Source organism: Phodopus roborovskii, unplaced genomic scaffold (assembly GCF_943737965.1).
Source record: "Phodopus roborovskii unplaced genomic scaffold, PHOROB, whole genome shotgun sequence".
NCBI lineage: Eukaryota > Metazoa > Chordata > Mammalia > Rodentia > Cricetidae > Phodopus > Phodopus roborovskii.
The window spans coordinates 24,341,881-24,368,472 of NW_026125397.1; the positions used below are offsets into that span (position 1 = coordinate 24,341,881).

The 26,592-nt window shown below is 44.8% G+C and overlaps 1 protein-coding gene across 1 annotated transcript in view; it reads right to left on the bottom strand.

Annotated features, from left to right (window-relative positions):
- Nucleotides 1-26,055, bottom strand: part of Cep57l1 (centrosomal protein 57 like 1) — a 44,610-nt gene extending 18,555 nt beyond the window's left edge. Inside the window, exons 1-2 of the mRNA XM_051175572.1 lie at nt 25,804-26,055; nt 1,412-1,574 (exon numbers count right to left, since the gene is read on the bottom strand). Coding sequence (XP_051031529.1) covers nt 1,412-1,574; nt 25,804-25,926 — 286 coding nt within the window. The 5' untranslated portion in view covers nt 25,927-26,055. The remainder of the gene's footprint in view (nt 1-1,411; nt 1,575-25,803) is intronic.
- Nucleotides 26,056-26,592: the final 537 nt, after the last annotated feature.

Genomic DNA, 26,592 nt, shown 5'->3' on the forward strand with positions numbered 1-26,592 from the left:
GGATTCCAAACCTGGATTTTTGTTCTATCCTTTATTAATTCATTTATTTACCTTTTTCTGTGTAGCCTTGGCTGTACTGGAACTTACTGTAGACCAGGCTGGCCTTGAACTCTGAGATCTGCCTGCTTCTGAATCCAGAGTGCTGGGATTAAAGGCGTGTGCCACCACCAATACCTTTTTTATTTGTATGTAATGCATATATATACATGGGTACACATGTACCATGGAGCACACACACAGAGACACATACACACCCTCTCTCTCTCACACACACACCCTCTCTCTTATACACACACACACACACACACACACACACACACACACACACACAGAGTCAGTCCTGAGCTTCTCTCTATTGCCAGTCCCTTGGATGTTTATTTTATTTACAAATTGACAAGAAATTTAATAGACAAAGAACTAGTTTACAAATAAAGAGATACCTTGAGAAGCAAGAAGAAATATGCATGTCATGCTCTTCAATGAAAACTTCATTGTTGTGAAACTATGAAGACTAACATCAAAATCAGATGACCAAGGTAAAAAGTTGAAAATGATTTCAAATCTGCCTTCTTAGAAAACTTCAGCCAGGTGATGGTGGGACACCCAGTACTCAGAAGGCAGAAGCAGGAGGATCTCAGAGTTTGAGGCCAGCCTTGTCTACACACTGAGTTCCAGGACAGCCAGGGCTACACAGAGAAATCCTGTCTCAAAAAAACCAAACCAAACCAAACAAAACAAAACAAACAAACAAACAAAAAAATCCCTCCACAGTTCTGCTAGATCCAAAGTGTGAATCACAGGACACAGTGATGACTCGGGAGTGTGAGGTCCATGCAGTCCCTAAAGAACAGGAGCCACATGGAAAAGAGACTGCACCTGTATGGTGGCACGCTTGTAAGGAAGGCCAGCACTCCCAAGGCTGGGGCAGGGACAAAGTCCTATGTCTTGGGCCATCCCAGGCTATGGTGTGAGACCGTGACCACCTAAGTAAAAAATCTATTTTACCACTCTGCCTGTAACAGCTAATGAATGTTTATTCCTTTTATTTGTTTAAGGCAGGATTTCTCTCTTTAGCCCTGGCTGGCCTCTACATCTCAAATGCTGAGATTAAAGGTATGTGACACCATCCCAGCTCTGACTTATTATTGCTAAGAGTAGTTTCTGTGCTCTAAGATGTTTTTATGATAAATGTGGAATATTAATTAAGTTGTTAATCTTTAGATTATAGTTGAAGAAGCTCATAGAAATGTTAAGTGACCTGTGTAAGCTCACAGAACAGCAGTAGACAGGTGGTTAACAGGTCTGTGAATATCCAATACATAAGCACACTATTTTCTATATAACAACAGTAAGCTCTGTGCCATGCTCTGTCTTGCTCCGAATTTTCTATAAAGTTTCATATTAATATTACCTTGGTTGTTTGGACTATTAAACATTTTAGGAGGGATGACTTCTGAATTCACAGGGTGGCCATTCTGAGATGGTTCATTCTGGATAAAAGATGGGAGATACATTCTTTCTGGAGGGTTAAGATAGCTCCCAATTACACTGTGTGATAATTCAGAATCCATTGTCTGTGGGAAACAAAACAGACAGTATAGTGTCACTATTTCCATCTGAGAGACAAATCTATTACATAAAAATGACACAACACAGTTATACACAACATAATTTTATCTTTACAAACTTAATTATCATAACTTCAACTAGATTAAACTCAGCACCAACAGAATGAAAAACGGCTATTGTGATAGTTTGAATGTAACTGGCCCCGGTAAGCTTATAGGGAGTGGTCTTGTTGGAGGAGGTGTGTCCCTGTGGGGGTGGGTTTTGAGGTCTCCTATGCTCAAGCTACCTAGTTCAGTTCGCTTCCTGCTGCCTGCAGATCAAGATGTAGAACTCTGAGCTCCTTCTCCTGCACCGTGTCTGCCTGCACGCTATCATGCTTCCTGTCATGTTGATGATGATGGACTGAACCTCCAAACTGTATGCCAGCCCAGGGAACAGGGAACAACACATCTTGGATCTTCCATCTTACGTTTTAACTTTTTGCATTAGAGCCAGGCCCTTGCACATGCCTAACTCTGCCAGCGAGCTATGCTGAAGCAATTCCTGGTTTTAAATTCACATTTCATAGAAATGAGAAATTCTTTTAGGTTGGTTTTTAATCATTGTGTTCTGAGAATGTAGCTCAACGGTAGGGTGTTTACACAGCATATGAAGGCCTTGTTCTGATCTCCCGATCACAAACAAATGCACACCTACACTCTTCTGCGAAGATGATTCCGTGCATTCTGGGTAAGCTTCTACAGGGTTCGAACCCCATTTAACCAAACTGTTAGAGAGAGACTTTTTTTTTTTTTTTAAAGTAAGTTATAAATTCAGACTTGAAATTCACACGAGCAAGGATTGTGATGAAAAGTCCCATCTCAGGGCAGAAGGGCTGCTACTCCAACCAAAGCCAAGGGTAAGAATAAGAATGGGTGTTGGTGTTGAGCACCTGGAGTTGGTCTGAAGAGCAGGTTGTCTTCTTAAAGCACCCATACCAAGTTTGACGCTTTGGTTATCTCTACTGTACTGCCTGAACTTCTCACTAATAACAACAGGCAACTTCTCTTTCCCCTGCAAGCACCTTCCCCCATAAAGCCCAGGTTCTGAGGCGAGGAAAATCACAGGGGTAGGTGAGCCCCGCCGAAGATGCCTTCTGATTCTGGTGTTGTTTTCTTACTTTGGTACCAGTTCAGTCGTGCTATTAAAAAAGATACACTAAAAGCTTTCTGTTTGTCATTTTTATCAGAGAAGTTTCTATTTAATGGGTGTATTGCCTGAGAAAATACACTATAATCACTTTAGAAATTCTTAGATACAAATTGTTCCAGACATTTGGCTACATACATAAATAAAAGCATTTCTATCTCCCATTCCAGTTCCAAATTTATTTACATAATATGTGTTCTCCTTTGATCTCAATGAAGATTAGATTGATCATTCATTGAATAGCCAATTCACAGGAAAACAGATTATACTGTAAACACCTATAGAATGAGTAAGACGTAATCAGAACATAATTATAAGTATAATTATGTTTATAATACTATATATACTATAACTTTAAGCTTAAAAAAATAGCAGTGACTACTCATAGTGCCCATTAAATTCCTAAAACTCAGAAGCCACTTAACTCTCCAATGACTATTACATAAAATGTGTTCATAGACTCACATATTTAATATACTATCTGTAGACATTGAAAATGATCTATTGAGCTTTTGTACATTTGAGAGAAAAAAGTCCCCGTTTTGCGACAGTAAGATGAGTGCTGGCAAGAAACATCGATGGGTGATAAACCCAGGGCAAACTCTTGATAAGTGGGATGTTTTGCATGGTCCTATAGTGAAGCCACATTGGTTGCTTATTATATGCAGAAAAGAGTTATATAGAAAAATCCAATAAGAGCGATCATTGATGAAGTGAACATCTCCTGTGAGGAGCAAGGGTCGCCACATGCCCCTTGATAGGACGTCCTGAGAAGCACACAGCAGCCCCCAAGCTGTGCCGAGAGCATCTGAATAGCAAATGGGAAAACATTACAAAAGCCCCAAATGGCAATCATCCAGTTTTTAGAGGGGAGGAGGTGGACAGTAATCGCTCTCTTCCAAAGGGTCGATGTCATAAAACACAATCGTATGTCCAGCTGTAGATCCTAAAGAGCTGGGAGTGTCCTCTCAAGACTGCTGAGAACAATGTACTCTGGCCACCCTAGCGCCAGGCCAAAGCATAAGAGTATGAGTTTGATGCTATTCTCGGCCACACAGGAATGTCCAGTCTAAAACAAACAGAAAAAAGACAGCTAGCAATATTTACCAACCTACAAATCTCCATTGGCAGGTGAGCATGCATTATAATGTACACACAAAGCTAGCCTTGCAAAGGAGGCAAATTCTGGCACGCACTGTACCAGCGGCCTTGAGGACGTTATGTTAAATGAAACAAGCCCAACACAACTGACACCTTATCGTTGCATTTATGTAAGGTTGATGGGAGGTGCTATTCTGTAAATACGTTTCTACTATTGGTTAATGAATAAAGCATTGTTGGCAAATAGGAAGGCAAGATTGGCAAGACTAGGAGACAAGGAGGATTCTGGGAGATGTAGTAGGGAGGAGTCAAGAGGTTGGGACCTGAGAGAAGAGGTCCGGACCCTCTCTCTGGTAAGATAAGACTGCGTGGAAACAGATTGATAGAGATGGTTAATATTTAAGACAGAGCTAGCCAATAAGAAACACTAGTAACAGGCCAACAGCTTTATCTAACACAGCATCTCTGTGTGTTATTTGGGGCTGACGTGGCTGTGGGACCAGGCTGGCGGGAAAACTGCTCGTAACATAAGGTATCTAACATAGTCCAGCTGAGAAGTAAAAAGCAGAATGATGGCTCTGGTTTCAGTTTTTCCAGAGTACATTCTGGGGACCGGATGCACTGCAGCAATGTGTGCTCGGGAAGAAACGCATCAAAATGAGATAAGCGTGTATGGGTTCCACAAGGAAAGCAGACAGCCATGATGGAGCGCAGAAGGGAAATGCAGATTGGGAAAGGCCCTTTACATAAACACAGCGGACTCAACACAGTCACCAACATGAAAGACGGCAGAAGAGTATAACCAGCCTCTGGAAAAGAGCAAGCAGGCACATAAACAGCAATAAAAAGGCAGAGTGGCTCAACTTCAGCCCGCAGAAGCCACGCCCCGCCCCGCCCCCACAGCCCCGCCCGCCCCGCCCTGCCCCCACTCACTCCGGGCTCGGCCTCTCCCAGCAGCCTTCATCTGGGTGCATGTCCTCAACTGTTTCTTCGCTGGTTGTTTTTTTTTTTTTTTTTTTTTTTTTTTTCTCCCACCTCTTTTCTTTTAAAAAGAAAATCAGAGTATCTCTAAATCGAGAGACACTAGCGTATAAGGCTGAAGCATCTGCCCAGAAACTGAGCCAAGGATGGATCTAGAGGTTGGCTGAGCAGCAGAGGCTGCATCGGACACTTTGGTTTGGTGGGCAATTAGGTTCCCATGTAGAGGGTAAAGAGCAAATTTTCAGCATCTTACAGGAACCCACACCAGTTGGGTAGCTGAGGTTCCTCACTGTCCGCTAAAGAACCGGTACCAGCGGCACGCACTGTCATTAAGAGTTGTAGATTCTGGAGGCGAAGAGCATTGCACTCAGAACACTAAGCCTAACTAAAACACAAAGAAACAAACGAAGGAAGAAAACCTTTTAAGGAAGATCATTCATCAGTTGTGGGGGTGGGGGCAGGAAAAATGGTAGCAAAAGGAATCAAATCGAGAACAAGCAATAATGTAACACCTGTGTAGAATATTCTCTGCTCACATGGCATGAGGGCTTCTAGTCTCATTGATGAATTAAACTAAGTCAAAGTAACAGAGTGGGCGCACGTGAGTCAATGGTATACCCAGTCAAATTGGTTTGCTTACATCATAACTAATGCTAGACACAGAGATCTGCCTGTTCCTGCCTCCTGAGTGCTAGGACTAAAGGCATGTGCAACCACAGACTGCATAAAAAAATCTATAAAATCAATAAAAGAAAAAAATTCATAAAAAACTTAAAAATAAAAATCAATAAAATAAAGTAATATCAAACATGAGCCTTTTCTATAAAATACTATAAAACGTGCATCTAAGACAACGAGTAAAACCTGTGTCTCCCCATTGTGTGGGTGTTTTAATCCCCGCCTCACATTGCTCTGTTCTAGGAATTTGATGGCCTGCAGCAGGGACCCTTTCTCCCGGGGCAGGGACCCTTTTCCTGTCCATTTACTGTGTTCCAGTTCTTTTCAGACTAGCCAGTTGAACAGACTGTGAGGTTGGGCCCCAACCAATGAGAATCCCACAGCCGCTGCCTCACTAAACACCAAAAGCACGTCCTGCCTCAGTGTGTGCTTTTTCCAGAGCGCCGGCTCTTGATCAGAAGTTTGCCTGTCCCGACGCTCCAGCAGGAATGGTGGTCGCTTTCTCCGTGGCCCTGAGCTCATTTCTGATAAGCATGCGGTAACTGATATCAGGGCAGGACTGTGAATGTAGGCAGCCTAGCTCTGAGGAGAGATGCCTCAGGGGTTAAGAGAGCTTGCTGCTCTCCTAGAGGATCCAGGTTCAGTTCCAGCACCCACCTGACCAGGCTGATAATCTTCCATAGCTCTAGTTCCTGAGGAGTTCACACCCTCTTCTGACCTCCAAGGGCACTAGGCACACACATGGCAGACACACTAACGTACATGCCGGCATAGTACCTACACACATACAATAAAAATAAAGCAATCTTTAAAAAGTATTTGTTTTGAGCAGATCTATGTCGGCTTGAGTGGTTCAGCACTCAAGAATAGCTTGAAGTAAAATGAGCATTTGAAAATAATTGATGTATAAATGAGTATTCATTTAGAGACTGTTCATGCAGCCCATCTAAGTGTGCCCATCAGTTACTTGGTAAAGAATGCCTCCGAGGCCTCACCTTGGTCCATAGAAACAAAAATGTATACTTCTAATGAATTCTTCACGTGAGCCTAATGCAAATTAAAGTTGAAGATCACCAAAGAGGACCCAACAAAGAAAAACACATATTCCAAGCATAAAAAGCTGGATGAGCAGAAAGAGGAAAGATGCAAAGAAGACTAAAAGAAACCTACTACTCCAGAGCTGCACAGGGTGGGCGAGATGAAATGGCTCACAGGGCAAAGCTCCTACCAAAGGACCTGAGTTCCTTCCCCAGAACCTGCACAAAGGCGAATGGAGGGAGCCCACGCCACAGAGCAACCCTCTGACCTCCCCATTCACGCTACGGCATAAGCAACCCCATCAGACACACAACAGTAATAAACATTTTTTTCAAAAAAACGTAATACAAAAGAAGCTTGAAAATGTCTAGCTAGTCACCAGAGATCTATTTTTATACAAAACAGGTGCTCTGGGGCCGGGGAGATGGTTCAGCTCTGGGGCTGGGGAAATGGTTCAGTGGGTTAACTGCAAGCAGGAGATTCCGGGTTTCAGTAGGCAGAGCCCACAAAAGGCTGGAGTGCTCCCCCTGCAGGACATGGGGCTGAGGCAGGAGAGTCTCTGCAAGCAGCGGGAGGTCTTCTAGTCAGTACATGTAGCTCACAAAGAGCCCTGTCTCAAAGGAAAAGGCAATGTCTGACAGCAATGGTCCTCTGACCTCCACAAACAAGCCATGGCATGAACCCACACTCACACATAAACACATGTATGTATGAATGTATATACACATGCACACATAAGCACACATGGAAAGGTTAAAAGGTCAAGAGTTAACATTCTAACACAGCTCCGCAACCTAAGTTCACACTGTCAGCAAGGCCAAAAACAAAACCACAAAGCAGAGTGAAAGCCCTTTCAGACAGGAATTTAATTTAAAACAGTCCCACAGGGTAAGGGTGTAGCTCAGTTGCAGAGTACATTCTCAGCATGGGGGGGATCCTTGGTTTGACCCCTCCTTTCTCCAACCCCCAAAGAAAGTATCAAGTTGGCGACATGAGTAACTGGGAGAGTCAGTCAACCATGGGCCCTTTCTGAAGTGGCTTGTCTTTAATCTGAACCAATTATAAACTGTCTCCCCTCTTCCGATCTTTAGAACGGCCAAGCAAAGTACAAGCTATTCTGATGCTCACAATCGCTCCTCTCAAGAGTGGGGCATAGTCTGGGGTTCTCATTTTCACACACACACACACGCACACACACACACACACACACGCGCTCGCACACACACACACATGCACACACACATGCGCGCACGCACACACACGCACACACACGCACACACGCACACACGTACTGGAGACCAGAGGAGGTGTTGGGTCCCTTGGAGCTGGCATTACAGGAGTTACAGTAAGCAGCCAGCACTGAGACCTAAACCCCAACCCCTGGAAGAGCATTGACTGCTCTTGGCTGCTGAGCTATAGATCCAGCCCCATATTAGCCATTCTTAAAAAAGCCCCCTCTATTAAAAACAACAAATGAACAACAACAACACCAGGGCAAGATTAAGTGGCTCACACTAGCACTCTCTGGGACTCCAGGACAGATGGCAAAATCCCCCGCAGGCCCTGGTAAAGTCCAGACACAACAGGGTGAAGAGTCAGCTTTGTTCTTGCCAAGGATCATGATTTACAGTCCCAATATGACAAACTGTGTTCTTCCTTGAATGCAAAGCCACTAACTTAATAGTCTCATTATATTCAGGGTACCCTGGCTCTTTATAAAAAACAAAACAAAACCTCCAAAAAATAACCCTTCCTTCCCAATGACACTTCTTTTTCTTTAAAGTGCAGTCCTGGTTCACACAGATTTACCACTTTTTCCAAGGAGTGCAGAGACACTGAACAAATTACACACCACATTTGTTCTGGAAGGTTGTAGAACCACAAATTCCACTGTATAACAAGCACATCACCCAATAGTTACTACTAGAGGTCTAAACATCAACCAGTGAAAATAAGCACAGCTAAGGACTGATGGCCACATGTGCGCTCTTCCTGATAAACCAAACATACACACAGCCAGGCTCTTCCCTGCCTGCAGCAGGAAGAGGCTCTCAGACTTCTTACCACCATCCTGTGTGGGGTGATTTCTATCCCTGGGAGTGACTTCTAGTACAAGAGCTGTAGCCTAGGAGAAAATGAGCACACATGCATGTATGCCAACATGTAAGTACAGGAGAAAATGGGTACATGTCCATGTATGCAAACATGTAAGTACAGGAACTTGTTCTTGTTTTGAGTCAGTGTTTCTCTGTGTATTCTCGGCTGTCCTGGAACTCGCTCTGTAGATCAGGCTGGCCTCGAACTCAGAGATCTGCCAGCCTCTGCCTCCAGAGTTCTGGGATTAAAAGTGTGCACCAGCTAATACAGGGATTTTTTTTTTTTTTTTTTAAAGACATACAAAGTTTTTTTTCTTAAAGACATTCCTCATAGTCCTACTTCAGTTAAAGTTTTCTTTCTGTAGACATACGGGAACATGGGCTGCCACTGTTTTGTTTTGTAAGCCAAAACCACATGGAGATACACAGTTTAATAGAAATAGGTTAATAATTAAGAGAGAGCTAGCCAGTAAGAAGCCCGAGCCATGGGCCAAACAGTTTATAACTATTATAAGTCTCTGTGTGTTTATTTGGGGCTGGATGGCTGCGGGACCAGGCGGGAAAGTAACTTTGTCTACAAATGACTGGCTCCGTCAGTAGAGCATGAGACTCTCAATGTCAGGGTCGCGGGTCCATGCTGCACCTTGGGCAGGTGATGGCTTCTGGCAAGGGAGAACAGTTTTCCGTGAAGGTATGGCTCCTGGTGTGTCACCCACACTCCAGGGGACAGTCTCACACCTAGGAGTATATGTGCAAAGTGGCGTTGATGTATTATCAAAGAAAATAAAAAGCATAAGAGTTGTGGGTTCTGGGGGTGGAAAAGGGAGGTGAAGGGAGGTGGGAGTGGGCCTTGGAGGGTGGGGGGGTTTATAATCAAAACACAGTCTGAAACTCCCAAAGAACTAATACAATATCTTAGTGTATAAAAGCCTGTAATATTATATAGGACTCCTTGAAATTTGTTAAAAAGAAAGTATCTACGGGTAATAAAAACTTCACACAAAGGGCACAAATTAAAAGGAATGTCTGGACTGCTAATTATGAACTATACCCACAGCTTTCTCATTTCTAAAGGTAGCAGCCACTGACAGCTCTTAAAAAGCACATTCCTTCTGGTGTCTTTCCTGCCAATCAGCAGGTAATGCAGGTTCTAGACGCATGTAAATCCTTTTGATCAGAGCGTCATTGATTCAGTCCTTGCCATTATCGTGTGTGTGTGTGTGTGTGTGTGTGTGTGTGTGTGATGCAGGTGTGTGTGTGTGTGATGCAGGTGTGTGTGTGTGTGATGCAGGTGTGTGTGTGTGTGATGCAGGTGTGTGTGTGTGTGTGTGTGATACAGGTGTGTGTGTGTGTGATGCAGGTGTGTGTGTGTGTGATGCAGGTGTGTGTGTGTGTGATGCAGGTGTGTGTATGCATACAGGTGTGTGTGTGTGTGTGATACAGGTGCACAGACACGTGCAGGCCAGAGGCCAGATAAAGATGTCAGGTGTCCTGCTCTGTTCTATGATTCCACCTCATTCCTTTGAGCCAGGGCAGTCATGGAATCTGGAACTAGGCAAACAGCCAACAAGCCCTAGAGGCCTTCTGATCTCCAACTACAGCAATGCTTCGGTTAAAGAATACACACAGCTCATCCAATTCACCTGGCACTTAGGAAGCAGAGGGTGCTTGTGCAGCCAAACCCTTCCTCAAAAAGTATATGGAAATTAATAGTCTTCACAGTTTTAGAAATGCTAACTTTACATTGACTTTTATCCTTGTAATTTTCATGGTTCTGTTCTTACTTTGTAGGCAGGTAGCATCGTGGTTTAGGAGCAAGACTCCTTGAAGAGGAACCCTATGGTATCCTAACAAAATCTCTTAGACATTTCCTCTATCTGTAAAATGGGAATCATAAGATTACCTCCCTATTTCACAGAATTATATGTACTGAATCAACAAAATGAAGTGTTGTGTTCCCAAGCACTTCAGATAGAGATCCAGCCCAGGCCGGGGGTGGCTCCGTGGTGCACCTGAGTACAAGCATAAGGGCTTGAGTTTGGATCCCCAGCACCAACAGAAGTTGAATGTGACTGCAGATGGAACCCTAGAGCACTGTGTGTACACACCCACAATGCTAGCACAGTGGGGAACAGAGTCTCGGGGTCCTCCGCGCTCACTGGCTAGCCCATCTAGACAGTCACTGACCTGTATTGAGGAAAATACATGACACCAGCCGCTGGCCTAAACACACACACACACACACACACACACACACACACACACTTCTTACTCAGCCTATAATATTATCCAAAATTGTTTGCGCCCAGTACTTCATAAATAAAATCACAGATGTACTTAACAATACTCAGAGACTACAAAAGAGAAAAAAACTCTTTGAATTCTCAAAATAACTTAAGTTATCCATTCCCCCTCCCTTTTTGGTTTGAGACAGGTCTCACTATGTAGCCTAGATCCTTGGCATTTGCTGTGTAGACCAGGCTGGCCACCTGCCTCTGCCTCCTGAGTGCTGGTATTATTGGTGTGAGCTACCACGCCCAGCAAGGATCACTACTTTTAATAGTACATCAAACCTATACTATGTCTGCAACAGGTAATTTGTAAGTGGTACAGGAGACAAATTTTCATGAATCAGAAGCTCAGTTCCCACAACACTTAATTTACCTATGCTCATTCTTACGACTGCCACACAGACCCAAGCTTTACACCTAGTGAAAGCCTTCCCCAGCCCCCACCCCTCGTCACTTCAGCATGAGAACCAAACCCAGGCTTGTTGGTGAGTGCTCTAGCACCAAGTTAATCTCCAGCTCCTAGGCCAACTGCTCTTAAGTGATAGTATCACTTTTGGGCATGTTTTGATTTATTTGAGGTTTTTTGTTTGTTACTTCTGAATAGACATCACTTTTTAAAATTAAAAACAGCAAGAACTACTTCAATTTTCCAACTTTGAACAATTAATTCATATTTACTTGAACATCCTAGAGGTACCTGAAACTTATATTCAGAATGTAATCTTCCTTCTAGAAACTGCTTTTCTTCTTATATTTTTTTTTCACTTAATTTTTTGTTGTTCATGCATGAGTGTTTTGCCTGTGTGTGTGTGTTTGCCCACCACATGCATATCTGGTGCCCATGGAAGCCAGAAGGGGGCTTCGGGTCTCCTTGAACTGGAGTTATGATGGTTATGAGCTGCCATGTAGGTGCTGGGAACTGAACTCTGTCCTCTCAACCTGTGAGCCCAGTCTCTGGCCACGCCCTCTTCCTATATTCTTATTCTCAGAAAACAGCATCACCTCCCTGCTCTTCAACCCACAAGTACTGAGGATTTCAACACCTACTGTGTTTCTCAATCAACCATCCTGCATCACTGACTAGGTAGACTGATAGAGATGACTCATCTACGGGCCCTGGAGGGATTCTCCTGCTGCACATCTCAGTGTAAGTACCCTATTGTCTCTCTGGAGCACAATAAGACAAAGTCTAAAGTGGCTTGTCAGGGCCCAGCAGGCCTCGGTGACAGTGACTGCAGGCTTCCAGGCCCCTCCTGTCCACACTGCTCTCTTCCTAGAACACTGAGCCTGTGCACGCAGCTGTAATCCCAGTGCTCTAGAGGTGGAGGGGAGAGCAAGATCAGAAACTCAAGGCCATTATCCTTGGCTACTTCAAGGTTAGCAGGAATTATACAGGACAGACAAGGAGGAAGCAGGGAGATGAGGTGGGGGAGGAAACCGTTTCTAAGTCCTCTTCATTTGACTGTAAGCCTTGAGGATCGGGATGGTATTGAAATGCTCGATAAACTGGAGTGGATTAACAGCAACGAGGGATTCAAAGATAATCCCATGAAAAGTCACTTCTTCCACAGCCGGAGATGTAGCTCAGTGGCAGGACATGCATTCAAGGTTAAGGGGAGTTGTTCGTGCCAGCCCCATTGCAGCAGGTTGGTCATCTACCGCTTTCCCTGGTATCAACGGTTCCAAGTGCCTTATTCCATTTCTTACAGTAAGCCCTCAGAGCTCCAGCAGCCCTGCATTTGACTCATCTGCCTGGGACACAGGGTTCTGGAGGTGACGTCACCTCTTGGAGGAGAGAGGTGCTGACAGGGATCTGTGCAGACATCATTAAGCCTGCACTCTTTCAGGCAGAGTGGTTGGCACAGCTGTTAAGGTCCTAGTGTGAGGAATGGAGTACATTGTTGCTTAGCACAGAGGCAAAAATTGTCCAGCTGAGATGGAAGCTTAAGTTGACCAAGTACATTTTACCTAAAATGCACCTACAAAACGTATTCTTTCAATTCTGCATTCGTTTCCAACACCCTCCTTTACTTAGCTGGCCCGATGAAATGCTGCTAATGTCTGCCCAGCAGCCAAAATATGACCAACCTCCACCCTTCAGTAAAGTTTCCTCCTGGGCATACCCACACAGGCTTCTACCTTAGTACTGGAAGAGCGAGGCAAGAAGATAAGGTCAAGTGGGAGAGACAGTAAGTTCAAGGCCAGCCTGGCGTTACTTACGGGGCCCATCTCAAAGCACAGCAAAGCGAAGCAACACTCAGCCTGCCACCTCAGATGAGGACGTACTGTCTAGTCACAAGTTACAGACAATAAAATACAGAGAAAGACTAAAACAGCAAGCTAAAGAGAGGCATCCCCACGGTAGGTTCAGTCACAGACAATATCATTTGTATATGACTACTGCTACAGTCTCTCCTAGACATTAGCCTGTGATACTTCACTATGCTAGCTAGCTCAGACACTAGTGTGCCCAGAAAGACAGTTGACAGACAATAAATTACATATTCTTCATTTAAAAAATAGTAAATCCTCATGCTTCAGAATTTGGAGACTACCCTAAGAAATAAAAAAAAACAAAACAAAACAGTGGGCCAGGCGGTGGTGTTGCACACCTTTAATCCCAGCACTCTGGAGGTAGAGGCAGGCAGATCTGAGTTCCAGGTCAACCTGGTCTACAGAGCAAGTTCCAGGACAGCTAAGGCTACAGAGAAACCCTGTCTCAAAAAACAAACAAACAAACAAACAAACAAACCGAAAAACAAACAAATAAAAATGTTTATATTAGGTCAGTCCTATCATTTAAACCAAAGTTGAAATTGGAATACATGTTCTTGTAGGTTGTTCTTTTTTAGCTAATGTAATATAAGTGCTTACATATATATTATTTGATTAAAATATGGTTTTTAATGAGCACACAAATATTTATGTAAGTTATTTTCTCATTAAGATATATTTAACCAATTTAAGTTAGGTATATGATAATTTTAGTGCTTTTAATACTGTCGATGCTAACACCATTTCAGAGGTAAGCATGCCTAGGGCCTTTTAGGACTTAAACAAGGGTCTTAATTGCTACTGTCCTATGGCTAGTTCTCTCACCAAAAAAAAAAAAAAAAAAAAACTCCATTTTAGAAAAATGTCTCTAAGCTATATCTTTTCAAATGCTTTTGAAAACTACAACTGAGAAGAAACAGGATCTATAAAAAACATTAAGGTAGGAATGAGGGGCTGGAGAGGGCTGGAGACAGCTCCGCGGTTAAGAGTGTTTGGCTGCTCTCCCAAGACAGGGCTGGCCAGGAGTCGCAGCCACCCCATGGCCTAGGAGTTATCTCAGTAGGTCACAGCATGGAGCTCCCTTCCTCTAGCACAGCCTCCTGCTCTCTGCCTGTCCTTTCCCGAGAATGTCCCCGGGCCTGGAGGACTGGCCTTATTGAAAGCTGCCTCTAACCCAGACGCCTGATTCATCTTTAGCTTGGCCCTTGGCACATTTCCCCTGCTGAGAAGACGAGCTAGGAGCTCTGCTATGGGGCCCCGCAGCCACAGACGGAGCCTTGTGATAGCAGTGTGCCACTTAATGCAAATTAGGGTTTGTTCCCAGGCTCCCTAGTCCTATATGTATCTTACACTCTGGAATAAAATCAAGCTGATTTACCGAAATCAATTTTCCAGAGGGCTGTCTTCATTAGTGCTCATTGGCTGCCAAAGCTTTCTGTTTGCCTATCTGCCTCTATCCCCTCTAGGCCTGGCAGCTAACAGGCCCTGAGGGGAAGAGGACCCCCACAAAGAACAAAGGTCAATTCCCAGTGCCCTCATGTGGCTCACAACAATTTGTAACTTCAGTGCCAGGGAATCCAGTGGCCCCTCTGGGTTTTGTGAGCACTGCACTCATGTAGTAAGCAGACATACGGACAATCTATACACATCAAATAAAAACAGAGGGAAAGTATTTTTAATACGTAGGAATGAAGTTTCTAGGTTAACACCAGCTTGATTCTTCCACATTCTATGACTCAAGACTGTGGCTACCAGCCAGCTTTCCTAGTGCAGGAAGGTGCTAAGCACATTACTGGAAGAGAAAAGTGATCACCACTCATACCACGCCTTCATGGTTTCTAGGCACACACATGGTGCACAGATACATACATATTCAGGCAAACACTCATACATACACAATTTTAAAGTAAACATTTTTTCTGGGCCTGAGATGGCTGAGTAAGTAAAGGCATCTGCCACCAACCTTGAGGACTCGAGTTTGATCCCTGAGACCCACATGATGGAAGGACAGATCATACACACACACACACACACACACACACACACACACACACACACACGCACGCTAACACACACACACGCTAACACACACACACACACGCTAACACACACACGCTTACACACACATGCTAACACACACGCGCGCTAACACACACACACGCTAACACACACATACACACACTAACACACACACACACACACACACACACACACTAACACATTTTAAACAGTACAACTAAAGTGGCCGGGCGGTGGTGGCGCACGCCTTTAGTCCCAGCACTAGGGAGGCAGAGGCAGGTGGATCTCTGTGAGTTTAAGGCCAGCCTGGACTACAGAGTGAGTTCCAGGACAGGCTCCAAAACCACAGAGAAACCCTGTGTCAAAAAACAACAACAACAACACAAAAACAAAAATTACAACTAAATCAAACACATAAAACATAGACTCGACATTTGTGTGTGGTGGGGGCACAGCTCCCTTTCACAGCTGAGGACTTACAGGTGAGCCCAATATATACTATTAGTATTTAATGCTGAACTGAGACTTCTGGGAAAAAATAACATAGAAAACATGTATGCGGTTATAAAAAGAATCCTAAATATGGAAATGCGTTCTTGAAAATTAAAGCATTTTTTAATGGGGAAAGAATTGGCTGTTTAGAACATATGCTAGTGTAAGATGTTATCCATACTGTAAAACTACACATATCTACACAAATACACATTCCAAAAGACAGACCCACATGTGAAAAGAAAGAATGTGTTTCCGATTTTAAGAAGACATTCCTCTAATAAGAAAATCTACAATTAAAAACTAAATAAAATGAGCCAAACCTGGTAGAACAGGGCTTGGCTCCAGGGCTCTGTAACTGAGGCAGGAGGATCATGAGTTCAAGACTGGCATAAGCTACATATGGAGACTGTTCAACAGTAAGAAAGAGAACTGTGAGGGATGGGGGGAAATACTGATAAATTCATATTAAAAGTGTTAAACCTTTTATACAACAGAACTACTCTTGACAGATAAAAAGCAATGACCAGGGATTGGAGGAAAACATGAATACAAAAGACAAAAACACAAGCAGCTCAGCTTAGCAGGAAAATGCAAATTAAAGTCATAAGTGGTCCTGCGATTTAGGAGGCGAGGCTGGAGACCTGGCGGAGCTGCTTATCACAGACACTAACAAAGACACTTTTAGAAGAGCCCTGGCCACTAATTACATTGCCAGGGAGTCTCAGAAAGAAAACTGTCAATGCTAAGTTCTGGGAAAGCTCAGGACAGTGAGCATCCCAGGGACAGCCAGCTCAGGAGGGTGAGCAACCCAGGGACAGCCAACTCAAGACGGTGAGCATCCCAGGGACAGCCAGCTCAGGAGGGTGAGCAACCCAGGGACAGCCAGCTCAGGAGGGTGAGCATCCCAGGGACAGCCAGCTCAGGACGGTGAGCATCCCAGGGACAGCCAGCTCAGAACGGTGAGCATCCCAGGGACAGCCAGCTCAGGAGGGTGAGCAACCCAGGGACAGCCAGCTCAGGAGGGTGAGCATCCCAGGGACAGCCAGCTCAGGAGGGTGAGCAACCCAGGGACAGCCAGCTCAGGAGGGTGAGCAACCCAGGGACAGCCAGCTCAGGACGGTGAGCATCCCAGGGACAGCCAGCTCAGGACGGTGAGCAACCCAGGGACAACTAACCCTATACTCTGGGAAGGCGCTTGTAACAAGAACACATACACACATACATACGTACATACATACATAATACAATACACACATACATACATCCACACATACATACATATTGATCAGAACTTGGAAAGTAAACTGTTTGCTATTCATATAGTGAAACATTATACAGCATCTAAAATTAAAGCCCAATACACAATAACAACACAGACAAACTCTGGAGCCCTTGCTGAGTGGAGAGAAAAGCAAGTTAGAAAACTGTAGTTACCCTAAGATATCATCTGTGTGAAATTGTTAGAAAACAAGAACATTGCAGTGCCAAGGACACAGACACTGTATGTAATGCTCCCTTTCCTTTGGAGGAAAACACAAAACCAAGGGAGCCAACACACTAACCCCGTTTGCTGCAGACGGCAGAGAGTCATACGGTTACTGGTATTTTTAAAGCTTTGTTTGGACATTTACTTGTGCATTCATTTGTGAGACTAGATCTGGCTGTATAGTCCAGGCTTGCCACAAATCTAGATCTTCCTTCAGCTTCCTGAGTGCTGGGTTACAGACAAGTAACACCTTGCCCAGTATTTCAGTTTTTAACCATACAAAATTCAATCTCACTTCTCTATACAGGGGTAAACATGCAGGTAAGAAAAACAATAAGAAAATAAGAATAAAGCCAGCAGGAAGGCAGATTTGTAAGGATCTGTCCTAGATTGTGCTGTAGTTGATAACACATCTTTCCAGAAAGGCAAAGTAAACACAGATTTGACAATTTTTGTTTTCAAAGATTCCATCCATTAACATATGCCAGAAACAGGAAATTCAGACATATAGTCAAAGACACTAATTTGGAAACACCAACGACACTCACACAGACGAAGCTACCGTACAATATACGATTGTGAACGTGGTTTATTGATTATCCATTGGATACAGGCAACGGAAGCAAGAGGACTGTGTTGAGACCAGTGCCTGGGCGGGGCCCGAAAGCAGAGTCTGAACGAGTCTGAAGTCTTTGAAATCAATACTGTTAAGGAATTAAAATAACTGATAAAACCTTAAAATCTAAAATTTCAAGTCTAAGAGTAAACTTTATGATCCATTTGTACAACATGTGTTCACTTACACGCGGGCGCATGCGTGCACACACATTTGTGCACACACACACACACACACACAAAAAAAAAAAAACTTGGCTGATCATGACAAGACAGTTTTCTGCAAAAGATGAAAACACCAAGGAAACATTTTGAGCAAAACTGTTACTTAGGCAACGTGGGGAGGTTACAGGTAGATTTTTGCAAACCTCCATGACAAAGCAGGTAAGTAGAAAAGACAGCAGTCTGCAGTGACAGCTCACAAACACCTGCCGGTTAGCAACAGATGACACCAGGGTGCCTGACAGAACTGTGTCCCCTGTGTTTCAGACAAACTGGAGATGACCTCAAGCTTCTCTGTCAAGAATGCAATACAGCTGCAAGGGTTGGTAAACAGGGTTTTTACTTTGCTTTTTTGTTTTTAGTCTTAATATTTGGTGATAAATAATAATTTCAGACCCAGTAGAAACTTTAATAAATATATTTAAACACAAAAACTAAATTTTCTCAAAAGTTAGCTCAAGGTGGATCACAGACCTTCATGTAAAATACTAAACTTCAAAAGTTGTAGAAGGTAACAGAAAATCTATTTGACCTTGGGTATGACGATAACATTTTAGATAAAACACTAAAAGCACAGGGTATGAGAGATAACATTGTTAAGCTGGATTTCATTAAAATTTAAAACCATTTACAAAGGACAGCCTTAAGAACATGAAGACAAGCCAGGCAGAGAGAGAATGCTTGCAAGAACAGGCTCCCAAGACAAAAGAACTCTTTAATCAACACACAGTCCAACTACAAAGTAAGCAAAGGTCTTCAGACGCCCCAGCGAAGAAGACACGCGGGTGGGTGGGAGCCGGCACAGTCAATGTTCCCGTGCCACTGGGGACTGGCTCACTTAAGGTAACTGTCCTGCCAATGTCGGGGAGCAACACTCTCATTTGCTTTGTGCAGGTGAGCAGGGGTATAAAAATGCAGCAGCCGCTTCTTACAAAGTTAAACACAGGCTCACTGTATGACCCAGTCCTGAGCTGGTTAAGTTTAATGTCCACTAAAGTTCTCTAACTGAACACTTTACAACACTGACTTGTAATTGCCATGCATTTTCAAAGAAATGAGCTCTTAAGCCAAGAGAATATATCAGATGAATCTCCACAAAGGCCAGGTTTGCCCAGCATCTGCTGCCACCCTTATGAGGTGACCCCTGAAGTAATGCCATGCAGAGCAAGCCTGCATCTGCCTCCTTGCTGTCACTCAAGCCATTGTATGTTTTACCTGCTTCATGATCACAAGTAAGATAGTGCATCTCTCTAAATGTAATGAAAAGTTATCTTTTGACCTTGGGGGGGAGGGGGAACAAAAATCACTATTACAGTTAATCCTTAAACAAACAGGGGCGAGGGGCATCCAACCCCATGTCAGGTTAACTTCTGTCTCCCCTCAACATGCTACCAGTGGCTGACCAGAAGCTCAATGGCATGGACAGCCAGCTCCTCGTTAACACTTGCTTTGTTGACTCTGTATTGGATTGTATTATACAATGTAGAAAGCAGGCTAGAGACACAAGGGATCATGTCTTAAGTTGTAAATTTTGGACCATGTCATACATGTATGCAATGTATGGCAAACATTTTTCTCCCTTGTGACTCACCAAGAGGTCGCTTTTTACTGTGAGATAGGATTTACTAGAAACATTGCTCTCATGAAGAGTACTGAACTCAGGGCCTCCAACTCCTGCCTCCCAGGTGGCTGGGACCACAAGTGTGCTGGATGGACTTGGCTTCCCCAAGCATCGTGGTGGATACTCCCAGCCCAGCTCACAACAGCAACCGGAGTTGGCTCTGAAACTGGCAGTGCCACACACAGTACCATCACACTTAAGATTGTTTTTCACGTGGCCCAGGCTGGCCTGCACCTAGCCAGCTCAAGGCCAGCCTGGGCCACTAAACACGCGCCTCAAAACGAAAAGAGAAGAGGGCAGCAGTAGAGCACTTCCACAGAATGTCAGTGCCTAGGTTCAACCCCCAGTACCACTAAGTAACCTCGATTGGGCCAGAGCTGAATACCAGCATACACAAGGCCATGGGTTCAAAGCCTGGCACCACAACCATCCATGCCCAGATACACATACACAAACAAACACATGTACATGAACACATCAAACACATACAAACATATAGATAAACACACAAAAATTTCAGTTAACAGCCCCAAGCTTGTTCTGCCAGATGTTATAGGGCATTGGGGAGGGTGAGGCTGGGGATCTCAATCAAGGCCAACCTAGGATATGCATCAAGTCCTGTCTCAAGCAAACACACATAAAATACTTGTCATTCAAGAGCCAACTCTATAGTAAACCAGCACGTGTATGTTTGTAGACAGAGGCATAGTACACTGCAATATGGACGTGTTTGAACAAAGGGATCTGTTGCAAGATGTTTGATTATACCGTGTACAGATAAGTCACTGTAAGTGACTTAATAAAAAGCTAAATGGCTAAAAACTAGGCAGGAAGTATAGCGGGCACTTGTGGACAGAGAACTCTGGGAAGGCGGAGTCGCCAGGGTTGCCAGGGTTACCAGGATGGTTAAAATGGAGACGAAGTAACAAGCATGTGCAAGAACAGCGATTACAAAGTAAGGATTGATTTAAGTTATAAGAGCTAGTCAGAAACAAGCCAAAGGTAAGGCTGAGCTTTCATAATTAATAGTAAGTCTCCGTGTCCTTTCGGAGGAGCCAACAGTTCCGACAGGAAAGTCCGTCCGCAGAGCTCTTCCATGACAGAGGAAAGCAAAGGTCGGGGAGCAGCCAAAACCCTGCCTCGGAGGTTTCTCACAGCTGAACGGTATTAACTGACCACACATAGCCTCGTTTCTCTTCTTGATTCCATGTTCCAAGGCAATATGATAGTTTCTTGTGTAAATTTCCTACAGGAAGGGGGAAAAAACCTAGCAGGAAAACCAATAGGCTACTTACTTGACAGGCCTTCCAATGTATGTTAATAAATTATCATCCTGATAAATTTACCAGTCATGTATTAATGCATGTATTTGTGTGTGCATCTTACAATTCTTGTATGTGGACAAGATTGTGTCCCCAAGCTCACAAGAGCTAGGAGCCCTATTTTATTGTTATCAATGCATTTCCTTGATTTAATTAAATTTCATCAATGAATTTCATAATGAATGTCCATGTTGGAGGCATCTAGGTCAGTTTCTCCCTGACTAGTGTACAATCTTGATAAGGTGGTCACATCATTTCACACTTTTATACAGTGTCCTTGCCTGCTCTGAGAGGTTGGTCTGGAAATTATAGCTTCAAGCAGCCCTTCAGCCCAAGTCTCACACTTGGGACTACAGATAAGCACAATGTGAACTGTTTCTAACCATCCTCCCTGTTTGTTTTTCTTCTTTTAGTGTTGGAGAATGAACCCTGGGCATCAGCACATGCTAAGTAGCCCTGAGCACACGCTAAGCTACCATTGAGCTACATGTCTACCCTATCTTTCAACTGGAAAAAACACATAAGGCTGTATTTTAAAAAATTAACAAAACCCTATTTTATTAGGGTTAGCACCACGTTTCTTAGCAGTAAGTTTCCCTCTCCCTTGGGACAGGGTATCCTGTAGCCCAAGTTAGCCCTGAACTTAATACTTAACAGTACTAAGTGACCCCATTAAGTGATCTTCATTTCTCTTGTTGATTCTAAGTTCTAAGGAATGGTAGTTTTGTGTGTAAATTTCCTACAGGAAGGAACCCAGTTCCTATGTGTCTCCCTACAGTCTAACCCTCACGTCAGTCCCTTTACCTCTGTGCTTCAGGGTCCCTCCTTTCAGTGAGGACATCTTTTAAAAAGGGGGAGGGTATAGAATAACATGGAAACTTCTAGAAAGCCATACATACATACATACATGTGTGACACATACACTATGTGTGTGTATGATTTATTAGAGTGGCTGACAGGCTGTGCTCCAACTAGCTAGTCCAACCACGGCTGTCTCTAAATGGGAAGTCAAAGACCCCAATAGCTGTTCAGTCCATAAGGATGGATGTCTCAGATGGTCTTTGGTATGCATCACTGAAATCCCAGAGAAGCAGGCTGCAATGTCAGTGAAGGAATTCCTCAGCAGAGGAGTAGAAAAAATTGCCAGTGAGAAGAGGACAAGCAGGCGAAAGGCAGACGTATCTTTCTTCCCAGGCCTTCATACAAGCTGCTAGGAGACAGTGTGGCCCAGATTTGGGTGTCTTCTGAGCTCAAACAATCCAGTTAACTAACAATCCCTCGAGGTGTGCCCAGCCGCTTAGGTTTCAGTTAATCCCACATGAAGTCAAGTTGACAAGCAAGAACAGCCATCACAGAGCTTTTGCTCTCATGAAAGGGACTACTGCACTGTAGGATATGCAACTAACACGCTAATTTTTGCTCTATTTTAAGCATTGCCCAGAGACCTTACAGCTTGTTATTTTAATTAAAATCATCCTAAAAAAGAAAAACAAAAGAACTGTTTCCTGGGCTTAAAATGTTGGATAGGCTAACTGTTGCAGTCAGGCCAGTGGCTGGATGGTATTTACAAATGGTATTACAACACTCAAGACGCAGAAAGCTATGACTGATGAGCAGTGACACAGTAGACAAGGATGTGCAAGCTGTATGCGAGCAGAATACCCCAGGAGGATGAATTCTACTCTGAGCTACATCTGGAAGAGGGTTAGGAAAGAGAACGCTGGATGAAGAGGTGATGTAGTTGAGATCTGTGGCTACTCGGTCTTGGCGTTTTTATGAAGCTGGTTCCACTGAATCAGTTTAAAAATTGTTTGCAGGAATCTTAATAAATATCTCATAAAAATATATTTTCCTAAAATGCTTTCACTATACTTCCTTCTATCAGGCACCCAGCTTTTTTTCATTAATATGTAGTAGTATTTGTAGTGGTATCTCGCCTATGAAACTGTAACAATGGCCACTTTTGGGAGTGGTTATAGGTACAGACATGACCTGTTTTTTTGGGGGGGGGCATGGGGACACAGAAGCCCCTTGGGTCTCAGAGAGCATCAGGGAGGCAGGGTCTTACTGTTATCTGTGTAAATTCATGTTCAATGAACACCTATTAATCATTCATCTTGGGTTTGGTGCACTGATTATAATTTCTGGCCTTCAAGTACTCTTGAAAGTACCATGAGAGTGGTCTCATCCATTGGTTCGATGCTTATTCACCTTCCCCTCCCCAAACAAGGTCTCACTAAGTAGCTCAAGCTGGTCTTGAACTCCTGATCCTCCTGTGTCCGCTTCCAGAGTGCTGGGATAACAAATAAGGGTCAGCACACACAACAAACATCAAGCATTTGTTGAGTCTATGTAGGGAATCAGGCAACCTACTGAGCTTTGGCCAGGCTGAGCAAACCAGACACGTAGATGCTCTAGGGTGCTCAGCCTTTACAAGGCCAGGTGCCAATCAAATTATGGAGAGTGTAATTGAAAACTGCATTTGCAACACACTAGCCAATAAAGATACATACTGCAATAAAAGTAAGTTTCTTTGTTTCTCTAATTAGGGACAGGTCTTTGAACAAGAAGTAGTTGACCTAAGATCAACAAAGGAAGACAATGAGGCAGCCTGGACAGAGGAAACAATGATAAAGATGCTGTGTCTCTTGTCAACACAGCCAATGACCTTCTCAAACAACAAAGTAGCAATTTAAAATCCTTAAATTAGCTTTATTTTCAAGTCTGGGATGGAGCAACACTTTATTCCATAACATAAGCTGAGTATTTCAGTGGGTGACAGAGAAGGTAGCTTTATAGCTAGAGAGGCTAAAACACAAAGCAGAAACAGCCAAAGCAGACTCATCATTTCAGAGTTACTTTTTGCCAAAGGTCAGGGCAGAGAGACAGCACAAAAGGAAGGAACTAGTTAACATCAGATACTTCGTGTTATTATTTGGAAGAATTAAAGAATGTAGGGATCAATGCAGAGGCAACACACTATCATGCCAAATGGTAATTTGGGAAATCCCATCCCCTCTCATTCTCCTGACTTCTCAGGCCAGGTAACAATGTATTCAGTTTGGATATGTGGAACATTAGCAAGGATGGCCATTTTGATTTTTTTCTTTTTGTCTGATCTGGGGGTTGGGAGCCGGGCAGCACAAGAGCTCAAGTCCTAAGCAATGGCTTCCTACGCCCTCTATTTAATAATCTCCGCACTGATAAGTGTAGTGGCCAATTAGTCCTCATTCCATTGGACCTAGATCAATTAACAGTCTTTCCTAACTCTTTCTTCATTTTGTTTCTAGGACAAAACATTGGGGGGGGGGTTCCCCTCCAACCTGGCTGCTCCTTCAGAACCACACCTACTGATAACCCACATACACAGAACTTCAAGCAGTGTACCTCCTTTGTCGAAATCGACAGCCATTGCCATTACAAGGACACCTCAAACTTCTACAGTTAAGTTCTCCTTTCTCTTCCACATCCCAAGGCAATGGCCATCTACTGCCCTCTCCCATAAACAAATGTGCACACCTCCCCATGCAAGCAGGTGGGAATCCCTTCCTTTTGTTTTACCCAGGCTGCCTTCAAACTCCTGCCTTCACTTCCCCAGCAAAGGACGACAGATTACACCACTCAGTCCGGTCACAAGGGGCTTATTTCCAATTAGTTCTGTAATACAGGTTCCTGGCCCAGTCCCTCCACAATGTCTCAGCCCATTCCTTCCCTCTTTCCTTAATGCTCAGACTGAAGCAAGCCCCACCTAGACAATTATGGTGTCGACTATGGGATGATCACTAGAACCCAATCAGCTAGTGACTTCAGAAATTCCCTCCTTTCTTTACTTCTACTACAAATGGCATCTTCTGTTTCCTCAACTACTGCAAAGCATATAAATTAACTTGCAGATAACTGGAAAAGCCTGCAAACAAAACAAAAAACACCGTCACACTCAGCGGACATTAGTCGGCTGAAGCCTCAAATGCTGTTTTTTTTTTTTTTTTTGGCCTTTGTCTCCCTCGGGATGAAGTCTTCCAAGGCTGGGCTAAATGTTCCTCTAGCCACCCCAACAATGTTAAACAGCATCACAACTGTGGATTTACACACTAGTTTTCTAGTAAAACAAAGGCGTATCTTCGTTACACACTGTTACACACATTCAAGGCCCAGTTGGTTTATTATGTTTGCTGATTTATTTTGTGTACGACTGTGCCGTTTGCATGTGTCTGCTGGGGTCAGAAGAAGTCATCAGGTCCCCTGGAACCGGAGCTATGGATGGTTGTGAGCTACCACGAGGGTCCTCTGTAAGGACAAGTGTTCTTAACTGTTGAGCCATCTCTCTAGGTCCCGGTTAACATTTTATGACTACATTTACTCTGTAAAACAAAGAATTAAAGTTTAATCTGATTACTATTAAAACAAAACAAAACAAAACTTCCAAACCTTAGTTTTCTCAAGTATAATTACTTCAAAACACCTCCAGGACAACTGAATTACCCCCCCCCCCTTTTTTTTTTTTTTTTGCAGGCTTCTTTTCATACAGAACCTTTCAAAGTTTGCTAGCCTTCAAACCTAAGAACACGGGGAGTTCTTATCAGTCTCTTGCTTTCAAAGCTCACCCTCGGATTCTATTCGGCTGAGGAAATACGGCACAAAACGGGTCCGTGGGAAAGCAGAGGTGCGTTTGCAGCGCACGGGGACCCCGGAGCCATCCGGCTTGCGGGCGGGCTGCGGGGGCAGCGGCCCCGAGCCCTTCCCGGTCTGCCTGGCTTTGGGATGGAGGAAGGGAGGAACGGGTCACGGCCAAGCCCGCCACGCTTACCAGATGGACGCTCCCAGTTAACCCCGAACTCCTCCGGGACCGTTGGTTCGCCGGCAGCGGCCGGCGTCGCGGTGGCCTGTGGGGGTTGTAGTTTCTGTCGCAAACGGCCGGCGTCGGTAGCATTACAACTACATTTCCCGAAAGCCAGCGCGAGGACGCCCTGCCTCCTGAAGCTGGGAGGGTGGGGTGGGGGGGCTCCGGCCGTCACGATTATTTATGTCAGTCTTCGCCTGCATCCCATTCTGTCTGGGACACCATCGAGCCCCTTATTCGCTGCGATCGTCTTGCGCGGCGGCATTTGCACTGCTTACTTTTCCTTTCCCCTTTCTCCGGGCCAGCGCCACCAAACGTCGGGGGGGGGGTGACGGAAACCGCCGCGGAGCGCGCATGCGCCTCCCCTCCGCCCCCCCCCCGCTCGCGCGGCGCCGCGCACGCGCAGCAGCCGGCACGGGCTGGCGGCGCGCGGCGGGCTCGGGGTCCGGAGGTGCCGGCCCCGGAGGGCGGGGCTCTTCCGACGGCCGGGCCGCGAGGGCCGGGGCGGAGAGGAGAGGAGAGGAGAGGCGGGCATGGGGCGGGGGAGGGGCTGCGGGCGAGGCCCCGGCTCCGTCCCCGCCCCCGCCGTCGGGGCTGGGCGAGGGGCGGGCCCTGCGCTTGGCGGCGCAGCCCGGGGCTCGGGGACCGCTGGGCCGCGCGCACAGCAGTCGGGGGCGGCGGCGGGGAAGCGGCGCTGCATCCCGGGGGAGGAGGGCAGGGTCGGGGACGCCGACCTCCGTGGCCGCTGGCGCCGTG